The sequence below is a fragment of the Anguilla rostrata genome, chromosome 11 (genome assembly GCF_018555375.3).
Source record: "Anguilla rostrata isolate EN2019 chromosome 11, ASM1855537v3, whole genome shotgun sequence".
In the NCBI taxonomy this organism is placed as follows: domain Eukaryota; kingdom Metazoa; phylum Chordata; class Actinopteri; order Anguilliformes; family Anguillidae; genus Anguilla; species Anguilla rostrata.
The window spans coordinates 22,562,468-22,578,992 of NC_057943.1; the positions used below are offsets into that span (position 1 = coordinate 22,562,468).

At 38.9% G+C, this 16,525-nt stretch overlaps 1 protein-coding gene across 5 annotated transcripts in view; it reads left to right on the forward strand.

Annotated features, from left to right (window-relative positions):
- LOC135234316 (E3 ubiquitin-protein ligase RAD18-like) overlaps positions 1–16,525 on the forward strand; it is a 54,957-nt gene that overhangs the window by 20,103 nt on the left and 18,329 nt on the right. For all 5 annotated transcript variants that reach the window (XR_010324069.1, XR_010324070.1, XM_064298793.1 and 2 more), the window contains 4 exons: positions 1,581–1,651; positions 2,743–2,803; positions 10,370–10,498; positions 11,534–11,654. Coding sequence is in view for 3 of the 5 variants with exons in the window: in XM_064298793.1 (XP_064154863.1) it covers positions 1,581–1,651; positions 2,743–2,803; positions 10,370–10,498; positions 11,534–11,654 (382 nt within the window). In the remaining 2 variants the exon portion in view is untranslated. The remainder of the gene's footprint in view (positions 1–1,580; positions 1,652–2,742; positions 2,804–10,369; positions 10,499–11,533; positions 11,655–16,525) is intronic.

A 16,525-nucleotide genomic window follows, 5' to 3' on the forward strand; every position in this document is an offset into this window, starting at 1 on the left:
CTGTCATACAGAATCTGCTGTCATTGTGCAGAACTAACCAGAGGGTGGAGGGTTCCTATTTCAGCAAGTTGAAATGATTTGTTAGCATCACCTCATTTTGATTAACCTTTAGGTTCTGTTATAAATAATAAATGATATATCATGCATTAAGCCACGCTTTGACAGTGTCTTCTGCATGATTTCTAGTTTGATCATTGGAATCAGTTATTTTTTAAAAGCATTTTTAGATTCTAAAGGTAACTGTGGTAGTCCTTGCATGTCAATCATGCGCTCTCCCAGTGTTATCCTCTGACAGCTGTCAGACGCTGAAACATCCCTCTAATCGGAACCCGCTCACGACAACTTTAATAATTTGTCTGAATGAAAATTGCCCGTACACCAATGCCTACTGCAAATGATGCAAGAAAAAGGAAAAGGAAAAAAAATCTGTTCTTTTGAACACATGGCTTTAATTGCAGAGAAGCATTTGTCTGCTTTCCAGCAGTGCAGTCTGACAGTAGGAGACAGAGGTGGAGTATCGATGGTAAATTAGCTAAAGGAAATTAGAAATCCTAAAACTACTATAAACATCAGTATGGAACAGTTTTAGAAGAACTTGCACAAAAAAAGTCCATTGTCTATTGTTCACTTCAGAGCCATTAGATGTGGAAACCACTTTTGGTAACAAATTCAGTGCTGTCATTGGGCAAAATATGTCTGAATGGCCATTACTTGGTGCAACAACAAAAAAATGCAAAAGGTGCTTGTTTCACTTTTTTAAATAAACTTCATTTGAATTGAATGTGCATCATGTATTGTTTAAATTCATTTGATTTTATTGAAGCGGTGTGTCAAATCATTCCTCACAAAATGCATCCACAGTTGAGTTCCAAGGTATCAGGTTGTGACTGTAATGCTGATGGTTTTGTTTTTAAAAATTTTGTACAATGAAAGCCAGTGGAGAAAAATCATCTGTGCTGTTAGTGGGAGTCTGATGGGAATAAAAATTCTCTTCATATTCAGAATAAAGGCTTGGAAGCAGCTCTTGTATATTTTAAAACCAATCAATCCATCCATCCATACATCCATTACCTATACCCGCTTATCCTGGGCAGGGGCGCGGGGGTGCTGCAGGCTAAATACCAAGCAATGTTTGTTATAATTTCTCAACAGCTGAGAAATCCTTTACACTGACACTTTGCTTTTATAGAGGAAACTATGATAGCAATATATTCTGACATACGAACTCAGGTTAAAATAAATAACACTAATTGGTAATACTGTACAAATTGCCCTCTTTGTGTGTTCAGTGGGTATTGTTTTTATGGAAAAAGATTTTATTTTTTAATGTTCTAAATTTATTTTTTGACATACAAATGATGTACCGTCTGGCTGGTTAGTCTTTTGGCAGCTTCTGGGTCTTAAATTAAGATCTGTCCAAGCATTGTTAGCAAGGACATCTGCTTAGGAGAATTACTGAGCTGTCTAAATTTGGTACAAAAACATCTTGTGCAAATATACAGCATGTATGCAAGTGCACTGGTTATACTTAAGAGTTGTCTTTCTGTGGCAATTAATCAATGTTTTTTTTCTTTCATCAGCACAAGACATAGCAAAAGAGATTGAGAAGAATGAGAAGGCTCGCATTCAGGCTCAGTGCAACTCCAAATGCGTATGTACTCTATATATACTATGCCATTTACTGCACTTTGAAATATACAGTGCGCTCGAAGATTGTTCACACCCTTAATAAAGTTGAACAAAGAAAGCTGTATAAAATAACAATACAGGCAAGAAGCTATACAGTATATAGGTATTATGGTCTTAAAAAATGTGATACATTTCATTGAATTTTATTTGCTCAGAAAAGCTTGGCCACAACTGGATTTTTCAGCAAAACAGTGATCCCAAGCATAACTCAAAAAAACCAAGAAATGGTTAATTGACCATAAAACTACTGAAGGCAATGGCCTTCTTAGTTTCTAGTTTCTAGACTTGAACCCGGTTGAAAATGTGTGTGTTTGAAGAAGACATTCCACAACCACAGACCAAAGTATCTGAAGGATCTTGAAAGATTCTGTGTGGAAGAATGGTCAAAGATATTCCCCCAAAATTCATATCAAGGGAGGGTGCAGAAGAGTACTGAAAACGGGTGTGTATTTGTGACTTATTTTTCAGAAATAAATACTGAATTTAAGAAGAGTATTATTTTAGTTGATTCTGTTAAATAATTAAAGTATAATATTTTCCACATCAAAAACTTATTTTATACATTATTTTATAACATAAAAGTCTTTTTTGCTCATCTTTATCAATGTTGTGACTAATTTTTTGAGGGCACTGCACATTATTTAATCAGTTTCAGTTTTGTTAGATCTTTTTTTCTTTCAACTTTTAAGTTTAACTTCAGCTTCTTGGAGGCTGTCATGTTTGATTGATTCTTCATGTATAAGAATAATTCATTTTTTTGTTGTTGAAATTTGAGTTAATTTGGTAGTCCTTTTCTTATTGTTCTTGTTAATAACTAAGCTACTGTTGTTTGAATTTTATGACACAAATCTGATATTGTCTTGAAGTGGCGAAACAGGAGCTAGCTGTGACAAATCAATGACCAGTTAATATACTGATATACTGTCATTAGCTAGTTGCGTATCAGTGGTGAGATATGTCGTCTCAACAGCTGTATTCACATGAATTTCAGTATCTGTAGCAGTGTTATTGAGGGATGTTTTAATGATTAAATTGAATGGTTTTCCTTTTTAGATGCCCTTGTTTTCAAAAGGCCAAACTGATAAAGAAATTGAAGAAGTACATTCAAATTACAGTAAGTATGCATTCTTTATTATAGTCATGTGGTTGTGCTGAAACGCAGACATACTAAATGCATATGATGGGACCAGCAATAACATGAGAACAGAACAGAACAGAAAGCAACATAGTGATTATTGAGCTACAAATGGAACAACATAGCAATTTGTTTTTTGATTATCAGTTAATTCTCTACTGTGATTCATGCAAAAATTGTGTATGTATATTTTGGGCAAGTTATAACACATACTATCATTTACAATTAATATTAGATAAAAATCAGTGGCTAAGTGAATCATTTAAGTGCTGAAATGCCCTCAAAATATGAACAGGACATGTGACACAGTCTGGGCATCAGTCCAAACTCTATTTTGGGTAAAGCGAGTATTGGGGGAACCCAGATACAGGCCGAAAACAGGCTGGTTTGTTCTCTGAAGATCAAAAAGGGACCCTGAATGACTCTGCTCATGTCAGGGTAGAGGGTACTTTTACAACAGAGGGAGCCAAAGATTGAAACCAGTGATCAGCTGCCACGGGGTTGTGGAGGGGAGAGGGAAGACAGCTGTTTACCATTAGAGGACTGTGGGACTCGAGAGAATTTAGAAAAAATCCTTGTACATATTGAGCAGTGTATCTTCACTTCTTACGGTGCATGTCCACTGCAGCGTCGAAAGCAGCGCGATTTGACGCCTCCCATTCATTTCCTATGGGAAAACCGTCAATCGGCCCCGCAATGCATTCTGGTAGCGGCGCGCTGAAGCGACGGGTAGCAGCGCGACGAAAAAGTTGAGCAGAGCTCAACTTTATGCAAATGAATTCGTCGAGCGCGTTCCATTGAGCCAATTAGGTGAAGGCTGTGCTGCTGTTTCTTCAGCCGGCTAGCCAAAATCTTGTTCGTTGAGAAAAGTTCAGCGCATTTTGAGGATGGAGGAAAAACTGATAATTTCTGTTGCTGCATTCCCGGTGTTATGCGAGGTAGAAAGCAGCTATTACTAGCTTCTTGTTGCGGTTTGTAATATATTGGGATGTTATCTGGATTTAAAATCGGCGGCTAATTATCCGGTTTGATATACGATAGATAGCTAGCTTGTTAACTCGGCACTAACTCCGCTAGCCCTAACCCAAAAACTTAATTTAAAAAAATGAAGTCAGTTATACTTGGAGAGTAATGTTAATTTTATTCTGGTTATTCTACTTCTTTGCAAGCTTATTAGACAAAGTATATTGTGATGCTCCATCACGTTGCATGAACGGGAACACATTTTCAGCAGGACTTCGTAACACCCACCAGCGCCCACCACATTTTTTTTGACACGCCCCCAAGCAGCCAGGCGACGTGAAGCGACGCATCGACACGCGATGTTTGACGCAGCAAAACATAAATTCACACGTCCTAATTTTTTAAAATAGAGCAAAATTTGAGAACCTATTCAAACTTCCAAAACAGGGCTACGCATGAGGTGCTGAAAATCGAAAGTCATGCGAGGACGATGGCGTTCTGTAAATAGCATGGTTGAGGTCTAACTTTAGAGGAGAAGCTGAATTATTTATGCACAGCAGACATTGTAGTCCCATAAATAGATAGCACCGATGTGATCATTTCTTATTAATCAGTGCAGGCTGAGACACCATCCTCAAATTAGTGGGAGAGGGTGAGAAATTTGAATGTGGGGGGAAGAGGTCTTTGGCAGGTGGTTATACATCATCTCTTAAAACATTTCTTTAGTGCTTGCTGAGTGAAAATGACTTTCTGCTGGCTCAAATGGAAGTGGCTGTCAGAGACCGAAGATTAGGAGGCTCGTTTGTTAGGTCAATTACCGTCTCTGAAGTGTTTTAAGAATTAAATTTGAGCCTGTGCAAGATAAAGAAATTTTCACAGGATCAGTGGATGCTTTGCTTTAGATACTGGTATTCACTTTAAAGAAGGAGCATTTTTGTATTCAGCGCATCATTTTTGCAATTGAAGCTATATGAAACCGGAAGAGGCAATACACTGTATTTGTGTACTTTCGTTCTATGACCGTTCAACGTGAAACAGGCCCATTGTCACCTCCATGTTGCCAAGGAAGCTTCTTGGAAGGCAGATGGGAATCCACATAAACCATGAAACATCCATATGCTTTCTGATGAACCCAACACATTTCTGAGGTTGACAAAAAACCACACAAAGGCATCAATGTGGGACAGAGGAGCCTCTTCTTGCATTTGGTACAGCTGTACTATCATGTGAGAGGTTTAATGAGTCACTGGCTAGCGAACAAACTTTATTTTCTCTCAGGACGGGGTGTTCTTATGTTCAGTCAAGAGTGTTAAGAGTCATAATGAAATGGTGGGCTGCTAATTTGTTTCAGTGGATTCAGAATGGGACTTTGTCCTGCTAAAAATATCCCCCCTCCTCTTATTTCCTTTTCTATTACCTTTTCTTAATTTCTGCTAGCACTGCACTGCACCTTGTGAAATATCCTTGTATTTGTCCATCTCTACAAGCATTATCTGTTTTGTGTATTATCTGATTCTGGTTGCTATGATGCTATGTGATCTTAAACAATCACAAATCATCTCTTAAATTAAGCCACCATGTCCAGGTTTCAGTGTTATCATAGTCATCACTAAGTTTCAGTGTCATTAAATGGATCTGTTGCATTTTAATATTTATTTATACAGAGTAGTGAGAATAATATCTGATTGACTTTTCCCCAGCACAGTTCACTCTGCTTCCAACCTGCGCAGTATACTTTGTGTCGCTGGAACCAAATGGGAAAAAAAGAAGTGGGTGTGTTGGCACAAGTCTCAAAGGGCAGAGAGAAGGAGATTAAACTTGTGGTTTGTTTCTGTAGTATAGTTAGCAGTGAAATTTGCTTTCATCAACTCTCATACACAGGCTTAGTGGAGCTTGATTTCCCATGATAAGAGGGCAAAGACGGTTAAATGTACAGAAATCCTCTACTGATTTCTTTGTTTCACGGTCTCAATCGTTGGCTTGTTTTCAGCAACATGAAGCAAAGAATCGTATTTGTCAAAGGGACTGAAATCTCAAATATCATCATTTTTAGGGCAAGGCCACTTTATTGTGTTTAGTTAACACTTATCTTGTTTCCATGAGAGGGGATGGGCAATTGTTTCTTTCCTGCTGCGGGCACCACGGCTGTCTGGATTGTAAGGCAAGGCACAAATGGTCATGCAGATAGGTATTTTCACGTGGGCGTCAAAGCCAAAACGAATGAGTCCATCCCAATGCCTTAACGGCAGCCATTTAATTTAAGCTATGTATGATCATTTGCTGTCCCCAATGAGAGGAGCCATAAGAGTAAGAGTAATAAGAGCAGGGAAAAAGACATAAATTGAGGGGGGTGGGGGGCGGGGGGGTGGTGGTTGTGGTTTTGTCTCTTGGCACCTTTGAGAGTCAAGGGGTTCAGATAAATGTAGGAATGTCAACAGTGGCTGAATGTGGAGACCAAAAGCCATCTGTGGCATATAAATGTCCAGATTTCCTTTTTAAAATAATCTTGTATTCAATAATGAATCTTTAAAATCTAAAGAAAAGACTTCTGATAAACTAATGCAGGAAAATGCTCAGGCTCTCTTTATTCAACAAGCTCTCGTTTTTATCGAGCCAACTTTCACATAATGAAGAAATGAAACACAGGCTGCACCTCGTGTGCTTTACCGTTCTCTGTGCAGTCAAGGGGATGAGCACGCTAACCAAAAACAGCCAGAGAATTGGCTTTACGTGAAAAATAAATAAATGAGTAAGTCGATAAATACATGGAACAGTAACATGTACCATATGAAAGCCGTGAGATGGAAGAGCAGATTAATCCCACATACGGCACATATGTGGTTCAGTGTGCCGTTAGCCTTTCTCAGGGTTTTTCATGCAGTGTGGGATGTGTTAAAGCTGGTGGAGGCTCAGGAGAGGCTTGTCGTGCCCTTTCTCTGGTGAACATTGCCTTCCAGAATTCCTCTGCACTCTGGAGACCGGGTTATTATCTGTGCCATTAGGAACAAATTCTTATCCTTGCAGATGTTTATATTGGACTTAGGCATTTTTCTTCATTTTCTTCTGCAATTTGTTTTTAATCAAATCAAATTTATTTGTATAGCGCATTTTACAAACAGTGTCCTTGGCAATGGACCCTGGTCTAAACGAGAGCAGGCCAAGAGCATGAGAGCAAGCTAAGTGTGACCGTGGCAGAGAAAAACTCCTAGGTGACACAGATGAAGTCTGCTTCCCTCAAGGGCGGGAGCCCATCCTCCTGTGGCAGGCTCAGGTTGCAGGTTTTAATGACCACCAAGGTCATTGAGTCAGTGTTCATGCTGATGGGTTCACGGCAGCTAGGTGGCAGTCTTGAGGTGGCAGCTGGGATAGCGGGTGAGCCTGAGTGGTGAGGGTGACCTAAGCTGTCATGAGAGAAACCACTCTACCCTCTTATCAAGAGCCAGCCCAGGAAAAGTAGGGTCACAGCTGTTGACAGGTGACTGTTAGGGAAGGATGCCACTCCACAACACTCTATGGCTACAGGCTTCTCCTCCCCTGTCTCCAGACTGTAATTGATTATAAGTCTGATCGTAAACGTGCGTCTTTAATCTACACTTAAGTGGTAAGCCTGTCTGACTTCCTTATAAATTTTGGTTATTCCACAGCAGTGGGACTCTGTTGGAGAAAGCTGTACCCCCCATTAAGTTTTTAGATATTCTTGGGAAGTAGTCAGCATCTTGGGAATGAAGTGACCTTGTGGGCTAAGAGATAGAAACAGGTTAGGTATGTACACTGGTGTAAATCTAAATTCAGAACAAGCTGGGTATTCTTCAGCAAGGTTTTAAGGCTCCCAGATAGCAAAATTTTAATGTAAAATTTAAAAAAAAAGTTATTATGAAATTTGCCCATAATCAGCTTGCTTAAATGAGTTGAGATCATTCACAGGCTATTGGCTGTGTATGGATTTACATGTAGGCATTTTACAAACTGAGATGAAGTCAAGGTCACAACCGATTTTAGTGATTAACACATAGCCTATTTAGAAGTAGTAAATACATAAGCCATAATGTTTGATGTCAGTATGTGCAAGAGTGAGTGCTTGAAATAGAAAATGGATGTGAGGATATAGTTTTAGATGTAGCATAGGTAGGGCTGGTGAAGACATCATAAAGGGGTGAGCATTAGCTGAGCTGAGAATTTATATAGAATCTGCTCTATCAAAATCATTTGATTTTTAACTCCTTCTTAGTGTTTTCTTTTTAAAGCCGATTGACAGGACAGAAGGTATGGAAAACCTTGCAGACCATAACATTGAAACACTAACAAACCTATTTAGTGGTTTCAGTCCATGTGATGTCATTATATAGCCTGTTTGCCTCAAGACATGGAATCTACCAGTGTCTGAATTCTGCAAGAGGAATATGACTCAATTTCCACAAGAAAGTAAATAAGCTCGCACTTAGTTAATGCAAGTGGAAAACTCTGTCTCAGGTGTCATTCCAATATCCTTCAAATGCTGGAATTGGTTGACATCTGGTGACCGAAATTACTATGGTGTATGGATAACGTCAGTTCCACTCTCCTCTTGTCACTGGGTGACTACTTGTGCACTGTACACATGTGCCTTATCATCTTGAGTCAGCCTTGTCTGTCATGTTCAGGATTTGAAGGTAACAACTTAGTAGTGAGAATAGCAAAGTACATTTCTATTCTATCTCTTATAAATATTCCTTCATGCTTTTCACTGTATAGCACAAGCAAATTAGTATTCCAGACAAATGTACAACTGGTACATTGTAGACTACATTTCATCATCCAGCAGCCTAGCTCAGCGAGCCTTAGCAACTAATACATGTGAATTTGGAGTGGCAGCACTGCTTTCAAGGCTACTATATAAAAGTTATGAAAGGGAATAGGGAAAGATGGTTGTATAGTGGCATTAGCAGAACTGAGTTTGCTTATTTGAATGGGAATTTTCACTGCAGAACCGCTGTTCCTGTTGCGTATTTCAGTCCTCTTTGCTCTTTTTTTTTTTTACCTCAAAGTGTTCGCTCTCTCTCCTTCGGTTCTTTCCTGAATAAATTTTACAAAGAACAAACATGTCAGAAGTGTTGGTCATTTCTGATATTTCATGGTAAAGGATCTTCTCATACTGTTTACTCATTAATTACTGGTACAGCTTTGGAAATAGCTGTGGAATCCGGTGGTTTATGTCTTGACTGCTAGAAACTACATGCTTTTCTTTATAAATTTCCTTGTTAGGAGAACGCTCATGTTCGCGTGTGTTTGGCTTGTATATAAAGCAGTTGTGTGTCACATTTGTAACATGCAAATTTATGGAACTACGAACACCCCTGATTTTTATGTGCGAACTCTGTTGAGCGCAAGTCATTGTGTGAGATACAGTGGGCCTCATGGCATATGCGCAGAAGAGGTTTCCATTTGCTTGATGCAAAGTCAATTAAAGTTACAGACCTCATATTAACAACTAAATGTTTATAAATATAATTATAGTCATAAATGGGCTATTGATTTTAACTACATTAACTTATGTGAATAAGCTCAAATCTTTCAACTTTTATTTCAATTTCAGTTTTATTAGCAGGTTTACAAGTTGTAGTTTTTCAAAAACTGGTATTTATTTTCATTCCAGTTTACAATATTTTTTTTACTCCTATTTTTATCTTAGTTTTAGGTTGTGATAATGAACTTGTTAGGAGCACATGCAATTTGTTTTATTTATTGATTAAAAATTGATGAACATGTTTCATGATAGTATATAAATACCCACATGTACTCCTTGGGGAGTAAATGTGTATTTAGGGACTGCACAGACATGTTAGTGGAGACTGATAGAATGGCTTCTGTATGCACGTGACCCTAATGGCAGCATGCCTTGTATGGGATTTTTATGGGATTGCTATGGTGTTTCCTTATGATAATTGCACGGACAGGCACACACAATTTAAGAACAATCGGCATTCATCATCTGATACACTTGGGAATATGCACAAAAACTGAAAGAATGTCTGCATGTTTTATGAATTGCGCATTGGTTTTTCTTAGGAACTTTTAAGATCAAAAGTAAGAGGAATTTAGGTGCTGCATGTAAGTTTAAGAGAACTTTTGTTCATATTTGGTTAAGTTTCCTTCACATCCTGACAGATATCAGTAAATTAAAATGTCTAAGAAAAAATCCAGTCTCTTACTGCCCCAGGCTCTGAAATCAGCCACTCCAAATTTCACTGCGGCTGAATCTTAACAACCAATTAGAACGGCTATCTGCCCTGCCTCTCGTTCACAGCCGCTGCCAGAGCAAACAGGGTGGGTGGGGCTAGGGCTACACAGATAAGGGCAAGTGGAACTAAAGTTTGACTTACGTAGTACAAAGTACGTGAAACGCCTGTGCTACCTTGTCATCTTACGTTTAAAAGTTTCAAGACTGCATTATGAATTTGGCATTTGAACTTTTCCTTTGTTATTGCATATTTGTCATACTGAATGAGGCCCAATGACTTTCTGCTTATTACAGTCTGTGATTATGAATATTTTTATTATTTTTTTTTGTTTAAGGGAGATTATGTTATGTATTTCATTTCACAGGGAAACAGCACAGCGATGAGTTTTCTCGCCTAATTGCTGCGGTTAAAAGTCGATGGAAGACATCCAAAAGAGCACAGATTGAGCAGGAAGATAAAGGATGCAGTGCTGGCCAGAAAGAATTCTCATCAGGTATATTACATTAAATTGCTTTCATTTACAGATGCTCTTATCTAGAACGATTTACAAGGAAAGAGTGCGTAAGTGCACCTACCAGAGATATATGTGATCAACAGTGCCAGACCTGGCTTACAATATTCCCAGACCAATGTAATATCAATAAGGCACTAAATGTAAATTAAAGTATGCCCGTCTAGAACCATAAAACATGATGTGGGTAATGCATCATCAAAATGTAATGCACCATAATACGCCGTTCACATTGTGCTGCATAGTTCCCCCCTCGATGGGCTACTGCAGCCTGTGCTACTGTGGCTTGACTCCCTAGTCTTAGTTTGACTGAGTCTGTATCTTCCTCTGGATGAGGCTGCTGCTGGACTTCTGGAGGCCTGCTTGGATAGCACATTGAACAGTGCCGCTGTACAGGCACTCTTCTACTCAGCTGCTCACTCAGCTGATTAATTAATGCTGCTGCTATTGAACCTAATGAGTCACTGCTATGGGAACACTGTCACCCAGTTATCAGGGCAGTACAAACCTATACTGCACTGATCATGACAAAAACTCAGAACAACACAACTGCCCGTACATATCATCAGGTATGTAAATTCTTACACATCCATTACAATACATTAGGTGCCGGTTAATATAAAATGAGCATTATTCTATGAAAAAAAAATCAGAGCCGCAACAATACGTTGGCTCATCATGGTATCTGATTATGCATGGAAACGCTGTTCAGCAGAACTTCTCTGGTCTCGCAGCCCCTTGCTGTCCGTGCCAGGTGCTTAAGAAGTGTGGTGCCCGGGCAGAGTGGCTGCCCAGCCCGGCTGATGGATTGCAGGAGTTAGAAGAAGCAATGCCCCACTGATTGTTTCAGATGGCTCTTATCCAAGGCTGTGATCCCAAATTAACAGAGGATTTGGCAGCGATAGAGCAGGCTTTTGTAATTGGATGGGGAAATAAGAAGGAAGTAAATTATGGCAAAAGCATGTTTAAAAAAAGAAAAAGATGGAAGTTCATTTCTTCATCATTTTTTTATTCAAGAATCTTTAAATGAAGACACCCTCAATGACGAGGTTCCAGTCACGACTTTGGAAGAGAGCAGTCTGCAGATAGAGGTCATTCCAACATCACCCTTAGCTCTCAGTGATGTGTCCACCAGCAGGTAAGATTGTGTGTCTTAACCAGGTGAGTATTATAATTGGAAGCTATTCTGGTCTAGCAAAACCTGTCACCATTAGAAATCAATATTTGCAATAATTTCCTCCTTTAAATTCATGAAATCCTTCTAAAAGTCCTTTGTAAACTTTAATGCACTGAACTGAAATTAGGTTTTGATGGTGCTGGCACTCTGTCAGTCCCCTATGGGTTCTGTGAACAAGGGTTCAGGTTTTTTGACACGATTAATATATTTTCAGCTAATGATGCGAGACAGTCCAAAAGTTGCTTTATTTTAACTATATTTTCTATCTCTGGGATTAATGCTGGTGTTACTGATTGTGTAATTACATTCACTTATGCTCTCGTAGGAGAGGTTTTCCAAATCTATAAAATCTACAGGCAAATATTTGACCCTAAAATTAGGAAATTCTTCTAATGGCTGAGCTTAGTCTTGCGTTGAAAAACTGTAATGAATGGTATGCTGCCTTGTTTGACTTACCAGTGTCTGCTTTGTGGCAAAGTCAATATGTAGATTTTCCCCCTCCCCAAGGTGGAATGGAGAGGACTAGTGTACCGAATCTTGAAAGCCATCAGTAATTTGTAGTTTGATCGCTGATAAACCTTGTAAAGTTGCCAGCGAGGCATTATTTTTGTTTAATATTTTTCTTCATTAAAGGTGCAATGTATAGGCCTTTTTTCTCTGTTGGCCATATAATGTGAAATTAGCAATATATGTGAAATTCTTCAGCTGCTCAAACTTGGTTTACAATCCACTGAATGCTATTTCTTGCATCATCTATCACGCTGATTAGAGAGCCACTAAAGCACATGGAGAACTGTCAATCACTCCCATCAGTTGACCTGTTCCAGCAGCCAGTCATCACCTGCACAACTGATATTGGCACTCTATTATTGCAACAATTCTTGCTAAAATGTGATCTTGCCTATAACCTAGAGGGATTTAAAAATAGACAGACTGTAGGTAGAATGCTTGTAAAGGGCACATGAGGGAAAGTGTGGAAATGCAAACATGAACATTGTCAATATTGTTGACCCATTAATAATGGCTTCCTTTTTGTTTGTTGAGAATACTGTAGGCTCAGACAGTTGTTTTAACAATTTTGGACATTTGCAATGAAGTGTCTTGCAAGTGTCCAATCAGTGAGTGTCAGTTAGTCCTTTTCTAGACGTCATTCTCCAGCAGAGTTGCTGTCATTTGTTGTATGACACCATTGTACATGAATTCCTATTTTGTATGACTATGGCCTTGGTACAAGCACACACATGCTATATGAGACTTATAAGTCCATTATAAGTCAATATGAAGCGGCTGTATGTCTGTGGTTATGAAAAAGCTGTTGCTGTGCCAGCAACTTAAACCGGGGCTAGCAAAGCATTTGTTAATTGGTGCCGTGGCTGCTAATGGGTTTAAACGTTTATAAGTGTATGTTGCCACATGACATTGTGGTTTGTGCTTCTGGTTTTAATGAATTGTGTTCGCTTTGGCCTGCTTCTCTCCTTATGAAGGCATGAAATCGCAGGTTTCCTGAAGAGAAAAGGCTTGCTCTCCGGTTCAGCTGTCCTGAAATTGCAGAACTGTTAACACTTACTACATATATTTTTTTTTTTTAACTATGAATAGAATGCATGTTGTCATCTCTATAGCCGCCTAGTTGTAGTTATAAAAATAAATAAAAAACATTTTCTTTTGTAATGAATGCTGATTGGTTAAAGTCCATCACTCAGTGAGTGAGGGTTTAGTTAGCAGAACTGCTGACTGGTTGGATGTACTTTGGATTTAATTTGAATGGGAGCTTGTGGTTGCCTGTGCTCTCCTCAGAATCTTCTGGAACGTTTTCCAGTGATGAAATGGGCCTGTGAGTAAACTGGACATTCCAAATTGAATGGAAAATGATAAATCTGGGTATAGTCAGGGGAAAAACTGCGATGGACTCGCCAGACTATTTGGAAAAAAAACTTTTAGAAATCTATGCATTTCTTTCCAGAATCGGTTTTAGTTTTACATTCCTGACTTGCATAAATGTTCTTTGTTCAATTTAAGCCACTTTCAGTGCATCCTCAAGGGGTATTCCAACTTCATACTTCTGAGTCTTGTGCTCGAGAAGGAAATTCTAAAATAGGCATGGATTCTGAAAAGGCTTTGTAATAGAAATCACTTGACAGTGTAGTTTGAATTGTCGACGGTAATTTCAAACCGAATCATCTTGCCATTCATATGGTAATGCGCTTCAGTCTGAGTCCTGGTTAAGAGTGGAAAAACATGCAGGTTTTTGTCTGTTCAGAGTGAGTCAGGCAAAGGAGCCCTTGAGCTGGCTTTGAGATCCATCACAGAGAGGTTGCATTGGGCAGCCCCCATCGTACTTGAGTGTGTGGCGTTCAGTCTACGCTGAGCCATCCATCAGGCTGTTCATGCACCCCGTACTGCTCCTCTGCCCAAACTTGGCAACAGTCTGCTAGCTTCTCACTTCTGCTCTAGTCCCTCAACTGAAGAGTGGGAGGTCTTAAATATTACAGTGCCATCAATGTATTTGTGCCCTTTCCGGTTTCCTCAAGCCTACTTGAGGTTTCTTTTGTTTGTTTTTCATTAACCCGCAATAGCAAGCTAGAAGGCAAACTATTAGTTACCTCGCCATTTAGCCTTAGTGCCTAATTTGCTATTTCAGCATCCAGAAGAAACAAAAATAGGCTAAGTAACTGATGATATCGGTTGTCACAGCTATTGTGCTTCTGATCTGATGTTGAAAATGTTACCACATATATGGTAGCTACATTACCATTATACAGGCCTTTCTATACTTTCTATATATAATTATTTATTTAATTATTTGCCATAGTTTATTTAGCCTGTGGGCTAGGGACATTATTAGAGCAGCAGTTTAGTATAATGGGTCAGGAGCTGGTCTTGTAACCTAAAGGTCACAGGTTCTATTCCCAGGTAGGACACTCGTTGTACCCTTGAGCAAACTACTTAACCTGCATTGCTTCAGTATATATCCAACTGTATAGATTGATGCAATTTAAATGCTATGTAGCAAGTGTAAGTCGCTCTAGATAAGAGTGTCTGCTAAAGGACTGTAATGTTATTATTTTTTGATAACAGTTTGTTTTAGCTACTGCCTGCTATCTATTAATCTTAGGAAATAATGTGAAGTAGAAAAGACGATGTCTTGGTAAAGTAGCTCTCACTACTCTGAAGACATCTGTCCAACTCTCCAGTTTCTACTCAGGTCACAACTCCATCTCTTGCCATGCCCCGTTGTTTTTTCTTCATCCTTGACTGTTCCTGGTCCCTTGGATGCTGACAGGCTTGAAATTACAAGGCTGCAGCCCACCTTGAGCATTGGAAAGAGAATTTTCCACCTTGACAGTCTCAATGATGTCAACATTAGGATTAATCTTCCTGCTGATGTTACTTATTTTTCCATTCACTGTATCTTAAAGGCTGAGGTAACTAGTTAAATTAGCTGGTAAAATAGACTGTCCATGCAGAGATTTATAGTAATATGTAGGTCAGAGGGGCAGGATGATGCATCTCGGCCTCCATTTTGAATCGTGGCATGGGCTTGAACCAGGAGAGCGATGATAACCGTTAAGTAGAAAATATTCAACTGCCAGTTTCCGCCATTTATAAATAAAATACAACAATATATTTTCAACTTGTAATGATTTAAAAATAAACAGGCAAAATTAAATTAGTAGTTTTTGGCAGTATTGACTGTGTAAATGAGCTTTGCTGTGAACTCTTAATTTCAGGTGAGCTCTAGATATTTAAAGATAATGTGGAGCAAGATGATGAAGTTGGTCTGAATTTCTTCCCACTGGGTTTCCTCTTCCTAACCCAAGCAGGAACTCTTTGAATATGCATTGTCTAAGTATTCACCCCCTTGGGCACATTTTGTTATCGTATTTTGTTGTCTGAGTGCTATAAATCAGAAGGCTTTTAACTAAGTATAAATATTTAGTGTGCTCCACACTGACAACAATAAAATAAATAAATAAATAGATTCTGAAACTATTCAATAACTGTCATGTGGCAAAAATGCATTCGTTGAGGGAAAACCAATTATCATCAGGCACTAATGGATAACTGGAATGTTTTTTGTCTGTTTGCAATAATAGTCGTTTCGATGATTTGAGAAGAAAAAAAGAAATACCCCCTTGTCTGCAACATCCCTTTGTTAAGTTGGGACTTTACAGAAGAAAATCAGCCATGAAGCCCAAGGAGTTTGCCCAATAATTTGGGTGTTGTAGTAGAAAGACACACATGTGAAAGGCACAGAATATGCTTTTAATCCATGGAAATAGGTGTCATACCACCCAAATTCACATATCCTTCCTCAGCCCTGAAACAAGTCGGGGTGTAATTAGGCTGTTCCTCTAAACAGAAACAGCACTGCTTAGGGAATCCTCCGTCAAGCCGTCAGGGTTGGCAGAGCCTGTCAGAAACATCCTGGTAATTCCACAAGGTCTTTCTGAGATTTAAAAAAAAAAAAAACGAGGCAGGATGCTAAATAAAAAGCACCAACATAGATAACTAACTAACTTATCTGAGGGTTTTCACCATTATTTCTAGGTCATTCTTGTCTCAAACTGTGCATGGAATGTCATCTGTGATTGAGCTATTTATTTTACTCTTAGGAAGGGAAATCTGGATTTTATAAAATTTTATTTTATTTATTTTTATGTTTCAAAAAGTAGGCCTGCTAGTTGAAATGACAGAATTGACTTTTGAGAATGGCTCATTCTTGCTGGACAAAGAAATCCAAAAAGCGTCTTGTGGTTTCTTTATTCTGTAGTGATTCTGTAGTTTCTCCAATTGTACCCCAGGATGTCAGGAAAAAAGTTTGGACTTGA